Source organism: Lotus japonicus, chromosome 3 (genome assembly GCF_012489685.1).
Source record: "Lotus japonicus ecotype B-129 chromosome 3, LjGifu_v1.2".
In the NCBI taxonomy this organism is placed as follows: Eukaryota; Viridiplantae; Streptophyta; class Magnoliopsida; order Fabales; family Fabaceae; genus Lotus; species Lotus japonicus.
This window is the reverse complement of record NC_080043.1, coordinates 91,153,018-91,178,062: the sequence shown is the minus strand read 5'-3', so window position 1 is coordinate 91,178,062 and position 25,045 is coordinate 91,153,018. Positions and strand designations below refer to the sequence as shown.

Genomic DNA, 25,045 nt, shown 5'->3' with positions numbered 1-25,045 from the left:
CTCAGTAGAACACCCACAAACCAATGGACAGGCCGAATCAGCAAACAAGGTTATTTTAAAAGGCTTAAAGAAGAAGCTGGATGAAGCGAAAGGACTTTGGGCGGAAGAATTACCATGCTTCCTGTCGAACTTATGGAACTGATGCCATGCTTCCTGTCGAAATTGAAAACCAAAGTTGGCGAGTGGCTCGGTTTAATGAGAATGACAATGGGGAAAATTTAATAGCAAATCTAATCATGCTGCCTGAGGAACAACGTGAGGCACACATAAGGAATGAGGCGGGGAAAGTGAAGGTTGCAAGAAAATTCTCAACGAAAGTAGTGCCAAGAAAGATGAGGGTAGGAGACTTAGTGCTCCGAAAAAATACAATACCTGACAAGCACAACAAACTTTCGCCCAATTGGGGCGGGCCTTACAGGATTATAGGCGACGTTGGAGGAGGAGCTTATAAGTTGGAACAACTTAACGGTCAAAAGGTTCCACGAACATGGAACGCCTCTCATCTGAAGCAGTATTTTAGTTAAAAGAAACAACAAAGGTGAATGAAGCCGCACTCTTTTTTCCTTTCTTTGAAGATGTTTTTAATGAGGCGGCATATGTAAGAATGAAGGAACAATTGTTCCCATATACGAAAAAGTAATGAAAAGATCATTTCAACAGTATTGCTTATTTTTTGATTTATATTACGAGTTTTATGCAATGCAAATCGTATCAAGGTATACAATACCGCGAGTAAACCTTTCGGAATAAGAAAGTATCGCCATCAAATGTTAAAAGCCTTGGCAATTCTAGTGGCCACTAGGAACCAAGCCTCGTCGAAAAATCGGCTAAGTTATATAGACCGAAATAAAAAGAAACTCAATAAGCAACAACTTCAAGATAACAACAGTCGAACTTAAACAAATTTCATTAAAACTAAAAAGGGGGCGAGGCCCAAACATGACTTAAACAAGAGCAAAAGGGCAAAGGCCAAAAGTAAAATGTTGACTTAAAAACAACAATAAATTCAAGCTAAGTTCTCGTTGTTGGCGCTGTTTCCCACAGCTTGAGGGTCTTCCTTTCCTTGATCCTCGCCCTTGTTCTGGCCACCTCCATCTTCGCCATCTTCTTCTTCTTCAGGTTCACTTTCATCATTGAATTGAGGAAGGAGGTCGAGGCTAACGTCATCCTCGCCAACCACTTGGCCATCCTTAATATTCTTCATATACCCAATGCGGGAAAGATCAAAGCCTGGCTCAACCACACTTATTTGCTCTTTGGCCGCCAGAAAGCCTTGAGCAAATTGGAGAGAAGCACGCCCTAAGATGGAAGCATTCAGGCGTTCGTACTTCTTTTCCAGTTTTTGGCACTTGGCCTGAACAGCAGTGTGTTTGTCGTTGATGGCTTCTTTCAGAGACTTGGTCTTCTGAAGAAGCAGGTCAGAAGCCGCCAAGTCATCAGTTAACTTAGCGCACTTTTCCTCAGCAGATTTCAGCTTTTTGTTGGCGGTCTCAGCATCAGCCTTAGCTCGCTCATATGCAATCTTATAATCGGCTGCCTTCTTCTCGAAACGATTCTTGGCTGAAATCAATTCCTTCACACACTGAGCCATTCCCGCCACAGTGCTGGCGGCAGAGAGTGCGTGATGGATCGCCAGAGAAGCAATGTTGGGGGGGCCTTGACCGGAAATATCCTTGTGAATCCGGTTGTCAAAAGTGCGGGTCATGAAGTCCAACCCGTTGAAGTGAGGATCAGATAAGCTCAACAAAGGGGGCGGAGCCTCGCCATCAATGGCTGAGCTAGGGCCAGCTTGGTTAAATGGAGTTGGCGGGCGGTTGATTAGCATGCTCGAGTCCTGGTGGGGTGGCGGGATATTGTCATTTCCCTTCTTTTTCTCCGCCGGATGACTTTTGGAAGCCAAACCGGCTGGATCGAGAGTGGACTGGTGAAGAGGTTTGCCACCAGCAGCGCCTGAAGTCCTTTGGCGCTTTAGGTCCCTGACGTTATCAGAGCCCGAAGCACCTTCATTCTTCTTCTTTTGCTCAACTTTGGCGGCCCTTTTCTTCGCCGCCGCAGCAGACTGGGCGAGGTATTCCTTCATCTTGATTGGGTTTGCGTCAACCTTGCTTTTTCCCATCGTAGTTGCACAGAAAGCATCAATTAGACGAGATACATGAACAAAAAGAAAAACAAGTTATGTGCAAAGATTATAAACTTACTAAAAAATTGATTTAAAGTGCCGGATTTCGACGCCTCAATCAAGTCATGACCAGAGATTACTGGTAGTGTGCGAAGGTAATCGGCGATGCCTTGCTCAGCATCATCCAAGGCGTCGTATGAAACGGATATTTTTCGGCGAGGGTTTTTTGTCCAGTAAAAGGGGAAGATAGGATTATTGTCGGAATCTCGGAACAAGTTCTTTATTTCGGGCGATTCCATAACTTTGAAATATTTCTTCTGCCATACTTTGTAATGGCTTTTAAGGGCGGTGAACCGGCTCATGTTCTTACGGGCTAAAAGGGGAACCCATTTCACAGAAGTAGGTTTAGTGGTGACCGACTTATAGAAAAGGAAAAACAAGGGGTAGGTCGGAGTGAAACTCAAGTGTTCACAAAGAATTTCAAAGCAGCGGATAAAACCCCAGGCGTTGGGTTGGAGTTGACAAGGCGCCACGTTCAGAAAGGAGAGAACGTGACATATAAAAGGCGAGAATGGAAGCTTGATATTCAAGTCTAAGAAAAAATAACCATAAACAAAAAAGAAATCAGGCGATTCATCGGTTGGTTCTTTGCGCAAAAGAACACAGTCATCCTCGCCACATGGGAGAACATTCAACTGAAGATCTTCATTATTAGAGGTGGCGGGATTTATCTTCGTGAACCCTTGGGCAGATATTCGAAGCGAGTTAATGCTCCCAACACTGCTCCAGATGGAACGCAAGAGACACTTATCTTCAACCAAATGTGCATTTGAGCGCCATTCGGGTGAAGACAAATCTCCATTAGAGGAGAGAATCGAATCTACAGAGCCGGCGGGACCGGAATCATCGTGAGTAGAAGGCGAGGAGTGAATTTCAATGACAGGAGGGGCAGAAACTTCCCCCTCCGTAGAAGGTGAAGAAAGCTCTAAGGAAGAAATACTAAAATTTTGCAGTGACATACTGGGTAATTTCATAAAAAGAAAAAGAAGAAGATGAACAGGTTCAAAAAAGAAAAAAGAGAGAGACGAACAGTTTCAAGAAAGAGAAAGGACTCACCGGAGGAAGAAGTGGAGGATTGAGTGAGAAGGATGTCGGCTATGGGAGAGCACCGCGCAATGACGACGGCCGGAGTGACGAAGGTTCACCGGAGTTCAAAGAGGAGAAAGTGAGAGTTGCAGAGAAAGTTTTCAGGACAAGAGTTTCAGGAAAGTGAAAAATGAAAAGTGAAAAGGGGTTTTTATAGAGGGAAAAGGAGGAGAGAGAATGAGTGGGGGAAGATTGTGAAGAGACGTGGGATTCGAAATTTGAAAAGGCACGAACTGAAAAGATATAACTCCTCGAGACGCACAACCGCATTCATGGCAAATGATGATGAAATCCCGGAAAACAAGGATTACGTGCGTCAGTTGAAAAGACGTGATTGACGGTTATGACAAATGGCGACCTATCTACGAAAACGGCAACAAAGATGGCGAAGCATAAAAGTGGCGTCATATCAACGAACAATGAAATGGCGATGAATGAGTAAACAATAGAGGCGGACTACTAAGTAACATGATAAAGACATTTCGACTCGTTACCCGAGTCTCATGTCTTGGGGGCATGTGGACTGGGCGGGACATAAAAGAAGATTATGCCCGCCCAAAATGAACAATAAACGATTGAAGACAGCCATGGCGGGAATGACGACACAACGAGCTTCTTTGCCCATCCTTAGGTGGACCCGTAAGCCAGCTGGAAGATTCCTTTGGATTTGTCTTATATGCACAGGGATTTGGGCCCTGATTGTCAGGCCCAAATTTAGGAAAAGTCCATGTCATGACTTCACCCTCTATAAAAGGGAAGGTCATCAGCTTGTACAACTTAACTTTTTCAGCATTAATGAGAATATTCATTTTATGATATTTTTGTCATTTTGAGTGCTCTGCTAGGGTTACCTTTCGTCATTCTCTTACGTTATCCTTCCCAGAACACATACATTTGTGAACCTAATTCCAAATTTATACATTCAAAACGTGCTAAACTTTCCTAAGAAAATTCATACATTATACATACTCATTATTCTCAATTTTTTACATTTCTAATTATTCTATAGAAAATTATAATATTCCAAAGTATACAATTAAAAGCTATAAAATTAATAAAGAAATATTGTTTGATAATTGTGACCTGCTAAACTTAATAGTAGTGTGTAATGGGCTTGGGCCGCGTTCAAAACATGGCTATGGTTGGTTATCGTCGAAAATAATTTTGACAATTCTCACCCGATCGTTCTAGGTCTCTAACCCAGCCTTAACCAAAATGTTCTCCCGTTGCACCGCCGTGACCGACCTGACCGCAACACTTACAAAAATTGTTGGTTTAAGCGGGTTGTGGGTCGGAAGCAAGTCTATGGACACCCCTAGTAATAAGACAACCCATTTATTCATAACATATATTATGAAATAACTAAACTAACTTTTACCTGCTGCATATAAGAGCTCAATGAAGAATGGTACTCCTTTTTCTGTTTGATTTTGAATCATTCCTACCATCTGAACGTACGTACGGGAAAGGACCACGATGGCTTCACTCAAAATTCTGATTAATATATATTTTCCTACACGATGTAAATTAAAATGAAGGTCTTCAAAGTGAGTTGGCTACAGCGCACCCCATGCAAATTAGTAAATAATTATGATTTCGAACACATAAAATGATATATAGAAGCCGGCATATATATATGTCACCTGCAACTGCAATATGTCAATACATCACAATCAATTTCTGATTAATTTTTAAATATATATATATGGAATTTTCTTTTAATACAAAGTGATTTCATTAAAACAAATACAACTTTGGCAACACAAGTAGGTTATATCATCAGATAAATTAAACATGGAACAACAAAGAGGCAAAGCTGTAAATTACAGTACTACAGACCATAAATCATCAAGTTTAATTTAGGTGAGTCCATTTCTAAGCTATTACCAAAGGAACTTTTATTCCCTGATAATATATACACGACATATATAATTTCTAGAATCCTGATTACTTTAATTAGTTGTAAAAATAATAGAGGGAAAAAAAAGAGAGTTGTCTACTGGTAGTTAGAGAGTCTAATTGATCAATGGAAAATATTGAGTAACGTGTTAATATTCAATTCAATGTATATATTTATAGTCTCATGACATCAAATAAAGAATAAATAACAGAATCAATCAATCAATATCAATATCAATCAATATCAATCAATATCAATATATATTAGAAAAGAAGAACTTCTATCAGGCTGATTTAGTGACGTGTCATTCTCACGTTAATTCTTAGTGACGTGTCATTCTCACGTTAATTCTTAGTGACGTGTCATTCTCACGTTAATTCTTATAAAACAAATTCCACGTGTCATTCTAAGATTAATTCTAATAAAAAAATACATTTTTAAATTTTAGATTTGATTAGGATTTATGTTGTTTATTTCTTGATTTTATTTTATTTTATTTTAGATTTATTTTTAGAGTATTAATTAATTTATATGGTATTTTTATTGAATTTTCGGATTTTTATTTAATTCATGATTTTATGAGTTTTTATTGTGATTTGCTAGATTTTGGTAGTTTTTATCTATATTTATTAATAAATCAAAAAAAAAAAAAAAGACCCAAGATAAAATCAAGAAATAAACAACCTAAATCCTAATCAAATCTAAAATTTAAAGTGTTTTCTTTATTGTTTTCTTTTTTATTGTACAAATTGCGTTATGCAGCGTAAAGCTTTTTGATAACCCTTTTTTGAGTCGGTTGCAAAGGCTCCTTTGAGTCGGTTGCAAAGGCTCTTTGTCCAGTAGAAGTTGTTGTACTCAGGCAGAAAGTATATGTCTTTACATGGATATCATTGAGGACATTGTGGCAAAATATCATCAGATTGATTTTTAAAGGCTATGTCTAATATGTTTGTACTCAAGGTATGTTATGTCTAATTGATTTTTTGTGCTTTATGTGAAGGGATGGCAAGAAATTATGATTGTCCAAGTTTATTTTGGTTTTTTTGTTCATTTTAGTGGGGATTGGTTTTATGCTTGGATATAAATCTGATTTTACAAGGTAACAACAAGAACAATAAGGTGATGCAAATTCTGTGGCTAATGTGTCCCATCTCCAAGGCTGTGTTTCTTTATATCTGATCTCTGGTCATTCTTTTTTGAGTTTTTAATTGCATTCCAATTAATCCAGAAGTTGGATGGCTCAATTTTCCTAATTCTGGAATAAATGCAAAAAATGATAACAAAATTTTTAAAATCAGTATGGTTTAGTTTATGAGTTTCACTTCATGATGGTTTTATGCAGGTGATGGAGCAAGAAAGGCATGCTGTTGATAAACACTGATTTTTTGTTCTTCCCTTTAAATGGTTCCCTTAAACTGAATGGGCAAGGACTGTTGGAATTTCAGTGACTGGATTTCAGCTTGAATGTGTGATAGGACTAACTCTTTCAGCTTGGAGCTGATGATTGTCAAACTTGACAGCAAATTAGAGTCTTAGGGATTCTATCATATATGACCTTACAAGTTGAGAATGATCGTCTCAACTTGAGCCACACAATTACATCTGGGGTTGTTGTCATGGAAGGGGCTACTGATGGGCAGATGGAAGAAGGCATAGATATAACTCAGGTTTGTTTTATTTTGGTACTCTTCTTTGTTAGTTTTAAATTTCAAAGAAAAAGTTAAGAAATATATAGTTGCATTGAATCATACATGTTCTTGATAATAGGAAAATGAAGTTGCTTTCTTCTCTTATTTATTTAGGCATTACGTTTCTAAGTCTCAGTATTTTTTATGCAGGATGCTTCCAATGTAAAATACATAGATATTGGTGGAAAATTTTGTACCAAGCTATCCATGATAGTTTTCTAGAATATGCCAAATAGTCTTTTGTGGGGGAACACATGAGTTCAATATGCAGTTCCTATAAAAGAGTTTAATGCTAGATACTACTCAGCTGAATGAGTTGGTTGTGTTTCATGTCAGCTGCCTATTAGCCTAACTACTTGCTGCTATCTCTTAAGTTTTTTTCCTCTGATGAATCACTATTATATATAAAGATGTGTCTCTGATTTCTGAAATTGTGTTCCTCCTTATCATCCTCATGTCTGATTCATGCTTATTTTGAATTAAAATAGGATATAACTGGATAATGGTGGTGATGTGAAAAAGGGTTCTCTAGAGATTGTAGCGTGAAAAAGAAGTTGATTTGATGGAGATTATGGAGGGTAGAAGGAGTATGGTGTACCCATCCTCCCCTAAATGAAGCTCTACTTTTATTGTGTAAGAGGGGGAAACAAGAACAAATAGAGAGAAGTTATTTTTTCCTGCATCATCACTATCTTCAACAGCAATAACTCATTTGGTTGCTAGGCTTTCACCTAACACCGTTTTCATTGGAAAATAATCAGCTAAATATAAGTTTATTATTATAAGTGATCATAAGTAGTCCTTTCAGCTGTTTGGTCCTTTATTTGCTAAACTTTGGCACTGAAATTATAATTTTGTGTTCACAGCTCCTTTCGATTTGGTCCTTTATTTCCTAAGTTTTGGCACTGAAATTTTAATTTTGTGTTCATGGCAGGTGTACATGGGTCACTTAGAATATGAGATTGCTATTAATAATTTTGTGTTCATGGACGCTTTGTAAATGTTGGGGATGACTCTAACGGTTCTCTCCCGCTCAAGCGCCCTTCCCCTCCTGAGGTTGAAGCTAAGGGCCTTCTGGTGAAGGAAAGAAGTTGTTGAAGGTGGTCAAAAAGGAGAAGATTTTAAGAGTCCTTCTTTTTAGTCTTCTCTGATTTTATGTTTGTAATTTTCGGTGGTGTTTTTTCCTTAAGACTAAAATTTTTCGATTTTCGTTATGTTGTTATTGCCAAAGTATGCACCCCATACTTTCGTTGTTTTGTGCTCATTGGGCAATTTTGGTTGTTTTGTCCTCATTGAACAATTTTGAACTGATTGGATAAGTCCGTGGTTGAAAATAATGTACTGCTTGAGATTCGCTATTTACCCTTTTACTTCTTTTAAAATTATAAAAAATAATATTGAGATTTAAGTTTGAAATTTAAAATGAGTACTAAACAGTAGTAATTGGAGCCAAATTTTCACTTAGATTTTTAAAATATTTTTTCTTTTACATTTAATACGTTTTTTTCACCCTAAATCATTTCTCAATCCTTTCAAAATAATTAATGGGGTTTCTTTTACTTTTTAAAGAAATAAATATAAAAAATAGAATGATCTTATAGATTATAGTGTAAATATTCAATTTAAACTAATGCATTTATTATTTTGAGTATAAATAAGGAAAATCAGTTTTTAGAATAAAAGTGAAATGAATAATCAATTTAAAAAAACATTTTATTTGGGATACATTTTATTTCGTTGTAAAATAAATTAAAAAAAATCAAAACTGTTTTAGTGAGTAAATTTTGATTTTTATTAAGCATATTCTGTTTTAGTTAATTAATCAAAATACGGAGTTCAAAAAAAATTAATAAGTATGCCGTAATTTTTTAATTGTGGATCTATAATGAGTAGAAATAATCAAAATCCATTTTTTTAATGAAAAAGGTAAGGAATATTCCCTTTCAAAAAAAAAAGGTAAGGACTATTCAACTATTTTTTAAAAACATATGATGTTTAAGTAAAATAAATTAAAAAAAAGTCAATTATCGTTTAAAGGAAACAAATTTTGATTTTTCCTTTCATAATAATTATTGGGTTTTTTTTTACTTTTTTTAGAAAAAAATAAAAAAAAAGGAATAATCACATAGATTAAGGAGTGAATATTTAATTTTAGTTAATGCGTTTTTTTTTTAAATTGTAAAAAATAATATTTAGATTTGAGTTTGAAATTTAAAATGAGTACTGAATAATAGTAATTGGAGCCAAATTTTCTCTCAGATTTAAAAACCTTTTTCTTAAACACTTAATACTATTTTTGTCCATCCTAAATCATTTGTAAATCCTGTCAAAATAATTAATGAGTTTTTTTTTTTTACTTTTTTAAGAAAAAAAAAGAATGATCACATAGATTATGGTGTGAATATTCAATTTAAACTAATGCATTTATTATTTTGAGTATAAATAAAGCAAATCTGTTTTTCCATATTTTTCATATCCTACTTTTTCTGAAATTATAAATTCTTCAAGTTATTTCATTGTCTTCATGTTGTTTAATATGTTGGTAATTCCTTATATCTATGATTTGTGCTATTGTCTTTATGTTCATGACGAATGTCAAACGAGTTCCTGTAAATCTCAATCAGGCTAATAAGAGAAATCTTTTTGCCCACTTTACTTATAATTTCAAGCTCTTCTATTTCATCTGGTGTTTAATATATTTTTAATAATAAATGTATTAATAGATGTATCAAATACGATAAATATATTCCCCGTGCAACGCGCGGGTAAAAAAAAAACACTAGTCATGAACAAAAACATTAAATGACCTTTGAAACTGGCTCATGGAAAAGATGGAGCATGTAAGTAACGTGTTTTTTTTAAAGTACGTAAGTAACGTGCTAGAGACATAACGGTTGGGTGAGATGAAAGGTGAATGGTGAAAGAGTTCGAACCCGGATGAGAGATTAATTTACTAACATTTGTAACAACTAATATTTGCCTATAAAAAAATGTAAGTAACGTGCTAATTCAATGTATATTTATAGTCTTATTATATCAGATAAACAATAAATAAATAGAATTATATACAGAAACATCTAAAGAGCATTAAACTGTCAATATCCTAATGTGTTGGCCTAGTTTTTTTTTTTATACAAGAGCCAAAAGCGAAAACCAAAAAATACCCTAACGTCTAACAAAAGCTATCCCCATCGCATCTGCAAGTAGAAGCTGCGCCATGCCCGGTGGGGGAGCCGGTACTAACTGGAAACGCTGATCCTGAAGAGCACCGGCTTTAGCTAGCTGGTGATAAAAAAGTTAGAACTACATAATAAATTTAAAGAGAAAATAAGAGATGCACTGATAGTGTAAACTTGCTTTACACATGCACCCAATTGATTTCCGCCACATCAGTAATATATTAATTTACTAATTAAAATTAAAAAGATTTGTAACTACTTAGTCCTATGTGACATAATGCGATTGTACATCAGTGTAAAACTTCTTTACATTGACGATGCATATCTATTAATCTCAATTTAAATCCCATTAGAAACATATATATTAAGAATATAACAATTGCAGTTTCTCAAACGAATTACAGTACTTGTAAAAAAAAAAAAAAAAAAAAACTGTAGAATTCACTCCTTTCACTCCTTGCTCTAGCAAATCCAGTCATTGTAGAATTGATAATCATTAAAGTCTATGAGAAGAGAGTTACCTGCTATACAGAAAAGGAAACTCTTCTGTCCTTAATATAATAACTAAATAACTGTTTCATCAGTCTTTTTTCTTTGGTACACTGAAAAATTGCTTCATAAATCATAAGTCTTAATTAGAATTTAGTTAATTAAGTTTTTTTTTGGTTAAAAACAATTTAAATTAACTAGATTCTTACGACTTGTATTAAAGTTGTTTTCGAATTTTATAACTTTCTAAAATTATTCATAACCCACTTTCTTAATTCTATACATTAGTATTGCTTGTGTGCGTGAGTGGGAAAGAAAGAAAATTTAATTAAATAAAAATATTTTTATAAAAAAAATTAATGTATCACAAATTTTAAGTTAATTTTTATAAAAAAGAACAAAGTATACATTCAATTTGATTTTTAAAAACGGATAAACCTGTTTGATATGATCTGTTTTCAAAAACTTTTTGAAAACAATTCTCATTTCAAGATGTTTTCAAAGCAGAGCTTATGGCGGTGTTACGTGGCCTGACTCATACTTGGGAGCTTGGATACCATCACATCACTTGCTTTGTGGATTGCCTCTAGGGGTCCAAGAAGCTCTGGTGAGCACGAAGGATGTGAGTACTTACTAGCACGGGGAAGATATCATGGCTGCACGTGCTTTACTCGCACACAACTGGAATGTCACCATCGTTCATGTTCTAAGGGAGAGGAACAAGGTTGATGATACTTTGGCAAATATTGCAGCAGTTTGAGAGAATTGGGATTGGAAAGTTTGGACAATTCCTCGTGCTGTTGTAGTTCTACTGCTCTGTCAAGATGTAGTTGCTTAGGGCCTGTTTGGTTTGTGTGTTTTCTATTTTCATTTTCACTCAAAACAGAAAATAGAGGTGAAAACTTGTTTGGTTAGATTTTAGAAAACATTTTGTATGAAAACATTTTCAAAAATAGGTTGAAAACTGAAAATAAAAAAAAGTGGTTTTCTGTCAGTTTTGTGCAAAGCTTTTGAAAATGAAAACAAGGAAAACACGGTGGCAACTTAGTAAATATGTGAACTTTGCTTTATAATTTTCGTTAAGTACTACCATGTCCAAGGTTCAACTCCCGCACATAGCAAAAAAAGGTCTTTGTCATGTTATTAAAATGTAGGAAAGAAATCATTTTTTTTTTACGGTAAGGGTTGGTTACGTGTTAACAACTTAACATATTCCATCCTTTGAATTCAAAAAAACATATTGCATCCTTTCATTTTGTATTAAAATACTTTTACTTATACTATATATTTTTCAAATTTATTATCGGTCATGTCATATTATCCTTGTTTTTGGTTACATGTCCTTTTTTTAAAGACAATTTTTTTTTTCATGTTTATTCACCCAAAAAAATATCTTTTGTTTCGCACTACTTTATTTTTTTTTCCTCATTCAATTCTTTTTTTTGATACATTTCTTTTTCAAAAATACATTATAAAATTAATCTTTATTACCATTAAGAACTTATATTATAAATTTTATTCATAAACTATTCATTAATAAATATAAATATAATTTTTATTATTTAAAAATTATTTTCAGTCTTTAATGAATATAGTATAATCAAACACATTTTCATTGTTTTCATTTTCAGAAAATGAAAAATATGAAATTAAACCAAACATGTTTTCTTGATTTCAAAAAATTAAAAATGAAAACAGTTTTCAGAAAATGAAAACGGAAAATGTTTTCTCAAACCAAACAGGCCCTTAGTTTGTTGTTTTGTTATTTCCCCTTGTTAAAAAAAAAATTAATTTATATGTCAAGCTATAACAGACAATGATGTCTAGTAAGCTGGAGCATTTTATCAACTCACCGCCAGTGTGATCATGAAAAATAAAATCAAAGATAATATATTTAACGTTTTTGTAATCCAGAAATATGTCAATTTGGAAGAATATATGAATCTAAGCTAATCAATAAATGTAAACAGAAAAATCAGAGAATTAAGGCAAATTTGGCATATTATTGACTTTATCAGCCATTTCACACTTAAATGCCAGTTCTCTCTTAAAAGACAAAAAGGAAAATCTCAGAGTAGCTTTGCTCTAACGCGCTTTCCAAATTCACTTGTTGTTCATAAGTGCCAATAACTCTCATTCAGCGTGACGCCATGACCAACTATCTTCATTGACTTTGTAGCTAGCCTCCTTAATTATTGTTGAAAACATTAACTCCTCTAATGGAAAACCATAACATATATAGATCAAGTTCAAAAAAGTTCAATAATACTTATAAAACATGAATTAATGTATTTTAAAAACATTAAGCCAGGCTGTAGAGAAGAAAATGCCGAAGCCATGATTGAAGGCTAACACTATATAAAGAGTTTCGAAACCATACTTTTTCCAAACAATCATAGTAGTAACTCACACCACAAGTACTAAACATTGAGAGAAGATGGGAGTCTCAGTTTGGCCTCAACTCCTATATGGAGTTGCATTTTGCCTAATGGCTATCAGTGTTGCTGCTGATTATGATAAGCCTTACTATGGAGCCCCACCACACTCCTACTATCCACACCCAAAACCACCATCTCATGAGCAACACCCACAGCCACCCTACCATTACAAACCACCTTTCCATGGCCCCAAAGTCCCTCCATATTACTACAAATCCCCACCACCACCATCTCCAAAACCACAACCTCCTTATGTCTACAAATCACCACCACCTCCATCCCCATCTCCACCACCACCTTATGTCTACAAGTCTCCTCCTCCCCCTTCTCCTTCACCACCACTTCCATACGTGTACAAGTCCCCTCCACCACCATCTCCCTCACCTCCTCCACCTTATGTCTATAAGTCTCCACCCCCACCATCACCTTCCCCACCTCCACCCTATGTTTACAAGTCACCACCACCACCATCACCCTCACCACCACCTCCATATGTTTATAAATCTCCTCCTCCTCCATCACCCTCCCCTCCCCCGCCATATGTTTATAAGTCTCCACCCCCACCATCACCATCACCACCACCTCCATACATTTATAAATCTCCTCCTCCACCATCTCCTTCACCACCTCCCCCATACATCTACAAGTCACCACCACCTCCATCACCTTCACCACCTCCTCCATATGTTTACAAGTCTCCACCCCCACCATCACCATCACCACCACCTCCATACATTTATAGATCTCCTCCTCCACCATCTCCTTCACCACCTCCTCCATACATCTACAAGTCACCACCACCTCCATCACCTTCACCACCTCCTCCATATGTTTACAAGTCTCCACCCCCACCATCTCCCTCCCCACCACCTCCATATGTTTATAAATCTCCCCCTCCACCATCTCCTTCTCCTCCTCCGCCATACATTTACAAGTCCCCGCCACCGCCTTCTCCATCCCCACCACCTCCATATGTCTACAAATCTCCACCTCCACCATCTCCCTCACCTCCTCCACCCTACGTCTATAAGTCACCGCCTCCTCCCTCACCTTCACCGCCTCCTCCATATGTATACAAATCTCCACCTCCACCTTCTCCACCACCTCCTCCACCTTATATCTATAAGTCACCACCACCTCCTTCCCCTTCTCCTCCTCCTCCTTATGTGTACAAGTCTCCACCTCCACCATCTCCATCACCTCCTTATCATCCCTACCTCTACACATCACCCCCGCCTCCCAAGTATTAAGCATGCGGCTAAGGCAGTAAGAATCTTTTAAGTCAAATGATGAATTATATTCAACATTTTCGCAGTTAATATGATGTTATCCAAAAAAAAAATGATTCTTGTAATTGTGTATGTAACTATGTATTGGTGCAAATTCTGAAGTGTGTATCATTCTCTTTTTTCCAAATCTCATAATATCACATATATTCTGTTCAACCTTGATATATGTTGTTTTCCATTTCCTTACTTGCATTATTAATTTACGATCGTACAAAATTCACAAACTAAGAAATAAAGTTTACTGGATAACAATTAATCTAAGGATACATAATGGAGAATTAAATTATGCACTCACGCTTTCTCATTTCCTCGTGGATCCTTTGTATTTTGAATCGTGGCATTCAATTAAACATGGCTTTGTCTTACCGGCACACTATCTTTAATTACCTAGTAAACTTGGATTTGTAAATGTGTGTAATAAGGTTTCACTATACCATGTAACTTGGCTTTGTCAAGGGTCTCCATATGAGTCCTGCAAATTAGCTAGGAATTAGCGAACGATCGAAATATGTTTCTAGCTAATTTACAGCTAACACATAGTGCTGTCACTCATAGCGAAACTAATTCATCGACAAAAGGTTCAAAGAACTAATCAAGGGGCTCTGTATCAAGTAATACTTCACCTCAAACGAGCACCCTCAAACTAGTGGTCAAGCATAGGTTGCGAACCGCTTAACTCTAAGGGTCCTAAAACGAAGAGCTAGTCAAGGAACCAACCAAGATATGAACATAATCCATGAGTGCGATATGCATCAAGTAAACTACAAATCATCATCATCCTCATAGTCTTCTTCATAAGTGGGATACAAATTTTTTTAGAACCATGAGCTTTAGAAGTAGCAGGAGATGAGTAGGACAAAGAGCAGCACCAGCACACTACAAGAAAATTGGTTGTTACCGACAACCAAAAGCCATCGGTAGTTGAACTTTTCTGAGGATTATCAATGACCTTGGATCTGTTGGTAATGGCCGTCCATAAAATTCAAAGTCGTTAGAAATTTACCGACAGTCATGCCCATCGGTAAATTCTTGACGATGCTAATCGTGGGTAAACTACATATGTGTTTGTCCAAGAAAATTACCGACGACCTCGAGGTCGTCGGTAATTTTATTTGCTTGAATAAAAATAACTCATTTCACTAGGATGAAAGTGCTACCTTGATGGAAAGAACTTCAACTCTTTGACTATTAGTATGTCATTCGTGACAATGTTGTGACTACTCTTCCTAAGAGCATCTTTAACCATGATATTCACTAAAGTATTTACATTTTACTTTTTACAACGCCCAATAATGTCATATCATCTACATCATTTCATTAATTTTTACTCAAACCCAACAACTCTTAAAAGTTTATATAAAAAATTATTTTATTGATTGCAAGTTTTATTTAAACGTTTTACATTAAGCAATAATAAATGCAAACACACTTTTCATAACTAAATTGAGTATCTAATCTCACATACTCTCACTAGCCATGTTGGAATTAAAAATATGCTCCAATGATAATAGATATTGGTGGGAGTATGTATTTGACATTACATACTCTCATTGGAGATGCTCTAAACTCCATTTTTCTATCTATGTTTTCCATAGGGTATGTTTGGATTGATGGAACGTAATGGAACGGAACAGAATGGAACACAACGGAACGGAATGGAGTGGAACGGAATGGAGTGAAATTCTTATTCCATTGTTTGGGGTATTTTATGATGGAGCGGAGGAAATTTACCATTCTATTGTTTGGGTATGAGTTATTGTTATTTTATTCCTATATTACCCTTACTCAAAAGAAATTATAGTTATGCTATTATCCTTTTAGAGTGTACAGTAGAAAGATTATCAGGACATGACTTGTATCAAAAACAAGATGAGTATAGTGGTTCTATGACTTTTTTTTTGAAACATAAAGTTCTTCACCATAGCATTATTTGCTGATTGTTTAAGGGCAAATGACGTTATTGCTCACAAAGAGAATTAAAACTTTGGGTCCTTAGAACTTAACATGCAGGGCTAAAGTGATTTAATTAACCTTTACACGAAGTATCCATATATAGCTCACTTTCTAGATAAAAATAATTGACTCATCCAGCACCCAATTCACAACGTTGGACCTCTTGAGAATGGGTGAAAGAAGGATGGAATAATAACTGCAAGTGAAAGTGGGAAGTTATAAAGGAGGTTACCATGGGTAAATTAGTATTTTCATAATTTAACAACATAGTCAGTTTTTCTTTCCATTCCTTTCCACCCAATTTCGGGGGGAGCAAATCTGAGGTTGTGTTTGGATGGGGTGATTTTTGGGGGGAATGTAATTCTAGAGGGTATTTTAAATCCCTTAAATTGAAATACCTTGTTTGGATATTTATTTGTGGAATTCTGAAAATACTGGTAATTAAAAGAGGTAATTTAATTAAGGGATTATCGGGTAATCAGAATACCCTCAAAATAGGAAGTAATTGGAAAATCCCTCACTGCTCGTGTCTCTCACTCTCGTTCTCGCTCCCAATCTCACTCTCTCTGCAATTTCGCTCTTTCGATCTCACCCTCGCTCCCGATCTCACCCTCTCGCGATCTCGTTCTCTCGTTCTCGCTCTCCCGATCTCACTCTCTCTGCAAATCCCGATCTCACTCTCTCTGCAATCTCGCTCTCTCGTTCTTGCTCTCCCGATTCATGGAGTGGCTCTTTCTTCCCTCTTGATTCAGGTAAAATCTCTTGATTCTTTCACAAATTTTGCAGTATTGTTGTTGTGGTTGTTGTTGTTTTTTCGAATTTGATTTTGTTTTTGGAGTTGAAAATATCTGTTTTGTTCTTGTCTTGAGTTTTGTTCGTTGATGCTAGTATTGGGTTTGTGATGTTTTTTTTCTCCATTTTGTGCCTGGTTCAGAAGCAGATGAACATAGGTGAGGAAGGCAATAGTTTCTATTTTTTTACCAAAACAATAATTAGAGTTACATAAGAATTGCTCAAACTGAATCTGAAAATTGACTAGGCCTCAATTCTTGTGTAAATCAAAGGTACTTTAATCCTCTGTTGCTCTTGGCCTTGACCCACCTTGATTTCCAACCACCCTTTTGGAATTTCTTTGGTCCTTCCATGGTGATGGTATGCTTTTGTAGGTGTATTTCTAGATTAGGATGGTTTTGGGGAGAAACAAAGGGACAAAAACCCATTATGCAGAGAAGGAGTTTGATGAATAAAGAGTATTTTTATAGCAAGTAGCAATAGCATGATGTGTGTTATATATAATAAGGTGCATTGCATTCCTCAAGCATTATTCAAGTTGTCATGACAGTGATTTGTGTTTATTGTCACTGTTTTTTGCTAATCCTTGATGATCGGAAAAATATTTCAGGCTACTGCTATAAGTGGATACACTAGCAACTCTGCTTCTGCCAAGAAGTGCAGAAAGAAGAAGGTAAAGTTATTCATTTCATCTTATAGTCAAGCCTGTGATTTTAATATTTGTAGTGAGTTTTATTTCAAAACAACCATGGACATATTAGGATAGAAAGAACTTTTCACTACACTTCAGACGTTCATTGCTGCTGCTATATTGTCTTGCTATAATAACTAGGTAGTATTAAAAGATGAATTAATTTATCAGCAAAAAGAATTTATGGAGTAAAGGAGATTTTATTACATTTTCATTGCTGTGGTTATTCCGGAATAGATTAAGTTTAGTTGGAAAAGGGGTCCATCAACTCTGCTACTATGTCCAAGTTTAGTTTTATAATCTGCACAGAGATAAGACTTGCAGCTTATAGTCTGAATTTATTTTAGAACATTTCATCATAAAACCAAACACATATATGTTTATTTCAGGATTTAAAAGTAAAGGCGAAAAATGGACTTGCAGCCCTTACTCCAGGATTTGCTGGAGCCGACATTGCTAATGTTTGCAATGAAGCTGCTCTGATTGCTGCAAGAGGTGACAAAACACAAGTCACAATGGACCATTTTGAGGCAGCTATTGATAGGATTATTGGTGGTTTGGAGAAGAAGAACAAGGTATGCCATTTTTAGTTTTTATATTCATATTTAGAAAGATCTAGCCTATAGGAAATAGGCAGGGTAGGGCTTAGTATTTAAGTTTATAAAAGATCTGTACACTATAGGCATAGTTGTAGCCTTCATTTTTTCCATATTACTTTCCTTTCATCATCATTGTGAGAAAAATGAAGCTTTAGCAGATAATATTGTTCATTTATTTTAATAAATATTGTTCCACATGATATTTGGTTACGTACTGTTAGGACTGAAGAAGTGAAGAGCCCACAAGAGAGTTTGGCCCAACATGAGAGAGCGGGTCCTAGAGTATGGAAGGTATATTCTAGAAGAGGTAAAGAAAGGAATCTTAGGTAACGGACTAACATAATAGTGAGAGAGAATGATTGTAATACTTCCCTGAATATAAGGAAGGCTAGAGAGAGGTTGAGAGGTATCGAGATATTTTGTGTGATAGAGATATGAGTAGGAAGCATTAGCTTCCTATAGGAGCTTAGCTCTGGGCAGAAATCTGGGAACCATTCCCTTCTGTAATCTTTCCATTTTCATAAATAAGCAATCATCAACAGTTCATTTCCCAGTTATTACTCTGTTTACTGTGATTGTGAGTTTGGGTATCTAACACGTACCATGGAGAATGATAATGTTCCTGAGTAGACTGTCCATTATACCCCAAATCTTCTACTCTATCTGTGTATCTAATCTGCAGAAATAGTTGTTCTTTGGCTGTTGTTGCAATTTAAGACTTCATGATATATGAAGACTATAGGCTGCAATGAATTGAAAGTATTGAACTGAGTTTGGAGCTCTCACTTTGCTTTTTTCAGTTACTGGTTAAAGTTTATCTAATACCCTGTTTCATATCAAGGTAATAAGCAAGCTGGAAAGGCGTACTATCGCTTACCATGAGTCAGGCCATGCTGTTGCAGGTTGGTTCTTGGAACATTCTGAACCCTTGTTGAAAGTAACTATTGTTCCTCGTGGAACAGCTGCTCTTGGATTTGCGCAGTATGTTCCGAGTGAGAACCTTCTCATGACAAAGGAGCAGCTTTTCAATATGACTTGTATGACCCTTGTTGGTCGGGCTGCAGAGCAGGTTGTATAGCATTTCCTATTTTGTTTACTTACTGTTTTTGTCTTCTGTTTTTTCATTAGCTCTTTGTTGTATGAGTAATGCTGAATTGCTGATCTTTCTAGTTAAAGGGTGTAATATGATTCAGACTTTTATTTTTCACATTGACTAGTGATATCGCTTAATAAGTCATTATATATGGTAGAGCAATCCTCACCTTGACCTTAGCTTTTGGTCTTTGGGGATAAGTTAGGTCTAGCCCGAATTCGAATAGGGTATCAAGTCTATCCTAGATGTGGGCACATGACATGCAGTATTGATTTCCAAATAGACAATAACCTACCATAAACTGTAACAGCAATCAGGATCATAATCACTTATGATTTCTGCACATGATGTATTCAATCATAGAAGCTCATTTTGCTGCTATTATCTTTGTTCAGTTCTGCGGATGTATTTCAAAATTCTTCTGGTTATTAGTAATTGTCTAATGTTTGTTTATGTTTGAAGGAGAGATGAGGGGAAAAAGGAAAATGGCGGAAGCTAGTAACGAGGATAAGAAAGATGATAGCAGAGCTTACTTTACTTGGAACTTGGAGATGGACCGTGCACTTGCTGATTTTGAAAGCTCTTCCCATGGAGAGAAAGAAAGATTACATCTTAGCTTTTATGCACTGATTCGTGATTTGCTATAGTTTATGGACTCATTTGTAGTGTTTCCAACTTTTCATTATGCCACTGTTGAGACTTTGTTTTATTTATTTTTCATTTGGATTGATGTTAGCACTTGTTATAAACACAGTTTGAAATTTAAATAATAGAAAATGTGATATCTCTATGAATGTTTGTTTGGATTGATGTTCGCACTTGTTAAAAACACAGTGTTTCCAACTTTTCATTATGCCACTGTTGTGATCCAACTAATTTCAGATTTTTGAGTCAATTCAGGGGGTTTGGGCCGATTATAAAATTATGGGATGATTTTAAGTTAAGTTTATTTTATTATAATTATTCAAATAATATTAATTAGATTAAAAAAATAAGATAAAGGAAATTCAATTGATTCAATTGAATTCCCTAGCATTACCCAAACAAAGAATTTTAAAATTGATGGAATTTCATCACCTTATCCAAACAAGGGAATTTGAAAATCAAGGAAATTCAATTGAATCAATTGAATTCCCTAGCATTTAAAATCCCTTGGATTTCTACATTCCTCCATCCAAACACAACCTGAGGGAAAGTAATGGAGCATGATGGATCTTGGACCCCCACTTACCACTCCCTTCCATCATGTACAAAACAATGGATCACTCCCTCCTTCCCCACCACTCCACTCCACTTCATCCCCTTCCCCCAATCCAAACAAAGCCATACTGTACAAAACAACTGTCGCTCATCAATAAAATATTATTTATATGGTGAAAAATACTTAACAACTAACAATTTGAATTTTGAAAGAGCTTCAAACTTAACATTTTCTTTCACCTTAGAATAATTTGGCCCAGGTTTGTAGGTCTATAAACAAGTAGGTATCATTCAAAGTAGTACCTCCCACTTCGTGTTGCTATACAGTTTTGAATCGATTACGATACTCAACGACTCGAATAACTTGACTCATCTCAAACTGCACATAGATGAGATGTGAGGTACTGCTATCGCACAATATCCTCCAACTTAGAAACCCTCAAACAACCAACAAAGAATCTATATTGATATGAATGATGAGTTTGAAAGTCTTTCAAAACTCAATTTTTGAAAGCTATAAAGTAGTTTTCACCATTCAATAAATATCTCATTAATCAAAAACCAGATTTAGTTTAGGATTGTTTGAAAACACATAATAGTAGTTTTATGAATGAGGAATTGAAAGGAAAGGATTCCAATTCCTCATTCATAAAAAAATGAATGAGGAATTGAGGATCACAACAAATGACATAAGAAACTAAAAGGTTGAAATACTTCCATCGAGATAATACATATTCCCCAACAAAAGGGGGCCAATCAAATATTAATTTATATCTAATTATACATTAAACTCTTCTAATTATATATAGTTTACTAGTAATCTTAATTTTACTATAGAAATTCGAAAAACTAACATTGATAATTATCGATGTCACGACGTACAAAACATTACATGACCACGTATCAACCATGCATATTTAAACTACAAAACAAATTAAACGAACAAAATTTTAAAACAAACTAAAAATAAAAATAAAATAAAAGCATAAAAGAGAAGAAAAAAAAAATAGAAAGAAGAAAAGTTGTGATGATAAGGATGTCTACATGAGTATTTATAAATTACCAATGACTTTTTTAAAGATAAATCCGGCGGCAACCTATAAATATTATTGCGCTCGTTCACAGGCTTACCTACTCCTTATTCCGTGAGTGTATATTTAGTCTTTCGATCGCTTCAAACCCGTCACCAGGGGGATAGCTTCGCTTTTTCGTTCCCTTTAAGGAGATGGGTTATGATGTCCCGTCGGGATAATATCCTTACATCAAATCTATATATATTAGAAAAGAACAACTTCTAGCATGACGTGTCGCTCCCACAGGCCAAGTTAGTGACGTGTCGCTCCCAAATTAATTCTCATAAAAATTATTCCACGTGTCAATTTGTTAGAGGATATAATTTTCAATTGATATATATTTTAATTTTATATATTCTAACCTAATTAATTGATATTATTTTAGAAGATATAATTTTCAATTGATATATGTTTTAATTTTATATATTCTAAAATAATTGATTGATATTATTTTAAAAGATAAGATTTAGTCTTTTAATTTATTTTAAATTTATTTTTAGAATAAATTGATTAATTTTTATTGAATTTTCGAATTTTTTATTAATTCGGGATTTTATGAGTTTTTATTGTGATTTGCTAGATTTTGTTAATTTTTATCTATCTTTATTTAATACCATTTTTAATATTAGATTTGATTGAGATTTAGGTTGTTTATTTCTTAATTTTATTTTAATTTATCTTATCATTTATTTTAAATCCAGAAAATACTTTATTTTATTTTAGATTCACTTTTAAAGTATATTAATTAAATTTTCTTAAATTTTCAGATTTTTAATTAATTCAGGATTTTATGAGTTTTTATTGTGATTTGCTAGACTTGATAGTTTTTATCTATCTTTATTTAGTACCTTTTTAAATTTTAGAATTGATTAGAATTTAGGTTGTTTATTTCTTAATTTTATCTTATTATTTATTTAATTTTACTTCCAGGAAATATTTTATTTTATTTTACATTTATTTATAGAGTATAATAATTAATTTTTATTGAATTTTCAAAATTTTAATTAATGCAGGATTTTATGAGTTTTTATTGTGATTTACTAGATTTTGATAGTTTTTATCTATCCTTATTTATTATTTATTTAATTTTAATTTCATGAAATAATTTATTTTATTTTTGAGTTACATTTAGAGTATAAATGAATTTTTATGGTATTTTTATTGAATTTTCATATTTTTATTTAATTCAGGATTTTATGAGTTTTTTATTGTGATTTGCTAGATTTTGGTATTTTTTATCTATCTTTATTTAGTACCTTTTTAAAGTTTAGATTTGATTAGGATTTAGGTTGTTTATTTCTTAACTTTATCTTAATTTATCTTATTATTTATTTAATGCTAATTCTAAGAAAAGGGAGTTGATTTGGTGCTGAGGGTCCACAAAACTAACATGGACACGCAGAGATTTGATAGCTGCTATTTCTACCTGAGTAATGATATATGCACACCTCATCTTTTAAACACATCATTTCCACATATTTTTTTTTCTACCTCTCTCCTCTTATCATCTATCACATCTCATACTTTCTCTCTCATACTTTTTCTTTTCTTCATATCTCTCTCCTCCTCCACCTCCTTCCACCTCAAAATGAGGTGTGAAGAAATCATAATTCTTTCTACCCCTGCCACATGTCGCGATCACGACAGAGGTATGCCGTAAGATGATGTTACGTGAAGAAGAGTTTATCATGTTGTGATTGATGGTTTGTGCTATTTCAGTTTATCCTTTGTTCGTAATTCAATCCTGGATTCTTAAATTTCACATATTTTGTGTGTTTTGATCCAAAAGTTTACAAATTTTTGCATAGACCCTTTAACGAATCATTGTTGAAGACGTAATATTTTTTCTATTGTTCTACTTCCGCTTTTGTATTTTTTTAAACCAGATTTTAGTATAGTTTGTAGAAATCCATGCGTTTGAAGCCATTCTAAACCAGATTTTGGTATAATTTATAGAAATTTACGAAACTTAGGATAGCCCGAATTTATATTCATTTCTCAAATTTTACACGTTTTTATTCATCATGTTTGAGCTGTGTGTATAAGCATACTATTTGCACTGTATGTGAATGATGCACAACTTACTAATTTTTTTTTAATGATGCACAGTCAGTCAAATTGATGAAAGCATATGAAGAGCTCACATTTAATCTTCATGAGTATGGTTAGCTCATTCTTAAGGTTGGTTCATGTTTTCCTCAAACTCATTAGTTTTGCATATACTCATGTTTTAGTATGCCAATTGGGTGACTTATCTTACTTTACTCTATATATTTCCTTAAGTTCAATTTAAATTGATTGTTAGTATAACTTTATTGGTGAAGTAACCACAATTATTTTGGGTGAGAGAATTATTTTGTTTTTTTTCTTACATATATAGATAATTTGCTGGGGTGCGCACATATGAGGCAATACATCATTTTTTGTTTCTCTTGACTGAAATGTTCCTTTGATTTTTTGTTTCACAAGGGCTCCACCCCAAGATTCACAAATACACTAAATACAATTCTTTCACCACAGTCCTTTCAAATTGGTGAAAGAGGGTATTTTGTTCTTCAAGACTTCATTTTGGGTTTCTGTTTCAATCTTCTTCATGAATTGATTTTGTTCTTCAACTAATTGTAAGATGTCATATGCTTTAAGGATTCCTGCTTTTATCTTCTTAATCAAAAGCAAAAGGATTGAGGAAAAGAAAATCTTCTAGGGTGCAGAATATTCACTAATTGAAAAAAAAAATAACACGTGTCATTCTCAGATTAATTCTCATAAAAAAATACATTTTAAAATTTTAGATTTGATTAGGATTTATGTTGTTTATTTCTTGATTTTATCTTAATTTATTTTTGATTTATTTTTAGAGTAAAAAAAATACATTTTTAAATTTTAGATTTGATTAGGATTTAGGTGTTTATTTCTTGATTTTATCTTAATTTATTTATTATTTATTTTTAGAGTATTAATTAATATATCCCAAACTTTTTTTTAAAAAAGAGTGAGTTTGAAAGCTATAGCTTAAGTTAATTTGTTAATATATTCCCAAATAATAATAATAATAATAATAATAATAATAATAATAATAATAATAATAATAATAATAATGATAACATGTGTGTGCGGATATGGGCCGGTTGGGTACTATAGTACCCATACCCGCACCCATACCCTCTATTTTTTGCGGGTAATTATCTATACTCAACCTCATACCCATTTAGCGGTTTTTTACCCTACCCATAGTGGATATTTTTTGCAGGTACCCTATGATTTTGAGACCCATTGTCATCCATAGATTTAGATTTTGGCAAAGATGGATAGCTTCCTATAATGACATTGAATTGTCTAAAGGTGGAGAGCTTCGAGTTGCTACCCACGTGAGTATGGAGACGGGTACATGTAATT

General features: G+C 34.3%; 2 protein-coding genes across 2 annotated transcripts; both read left to right on the top strand.

Annotated features, from left to right (window-relative positions):
• Positions 1–12,897: 12,897 nt before the first annotated feature.
• On the top strand, positions 12,898–14,410 carry LOC130747316 (extensin-2-like). Its single transcript, XM_057600214.1, has one exon. It carries the CDS (start codon positions 12,959–12,961, stop codon positions 14,207–14,209), a length of 1,251 nt encoding a protein of 416 aa, XP_057456197.1. The 5' UTR covers positions 12,898–12,958; the 3' UTR covers positions 14,210–14,410.
• A 2,934-nt stretch (positions 14,411–17,344) lies between these two features.
• On the top strand, positions 17,345–19,862 carry LOC130745003 (ATP-dependent zinc metalloprotease FTSH 8, mitochondrial-like). The gene is made up of 5 exons (XM_057597156.1): positions 17,345–17,353; positions 17,604–17,666; positions 18,074–18,259; positions 19,125–19,352; positions 19,839–19,862. The coding sequence occupies exons 1-5, from the start codon at positions 17,345–17,347 to the stop codon at positions 19,845–19,847; spliced, it is 495 nt and encodes a 164-aa protein (XP_057453139.1). The 3' UTR covers positions 19,848–19,862.
• The last annotated feature ends 5,183 nt before the right edge of the window (positions 19,863–25,045 follow it).

Excerpts from the sequence above, each read along its gene's own strand:
- LOC130745003 (XM_057597156.1), top strand. Across the intron at positions 17,667-18,073 it reads AGAAGTGCAGAAAGAAGAAG|GATTTAAAAGTAAAGGCGAA; the intron begins GTAAAGTTATTC and ends TGTTTATTTCAG. Across the intron at positions 18,260-19,124 it reads GTTTGGAGAAGAAGAACAAG|GTAATAAGCAAGCTGGAAAG; the intron begins GTATGCCATTTT and ends TTTCATATCAAG.
- LOC130747316 (XM_057600214.1), top strand. The coding sequence starts at position 12,959 with ATGGGAGTCTCAGTTTGGCCTCAACTCCTATATGGAGTTGCATTTTGC.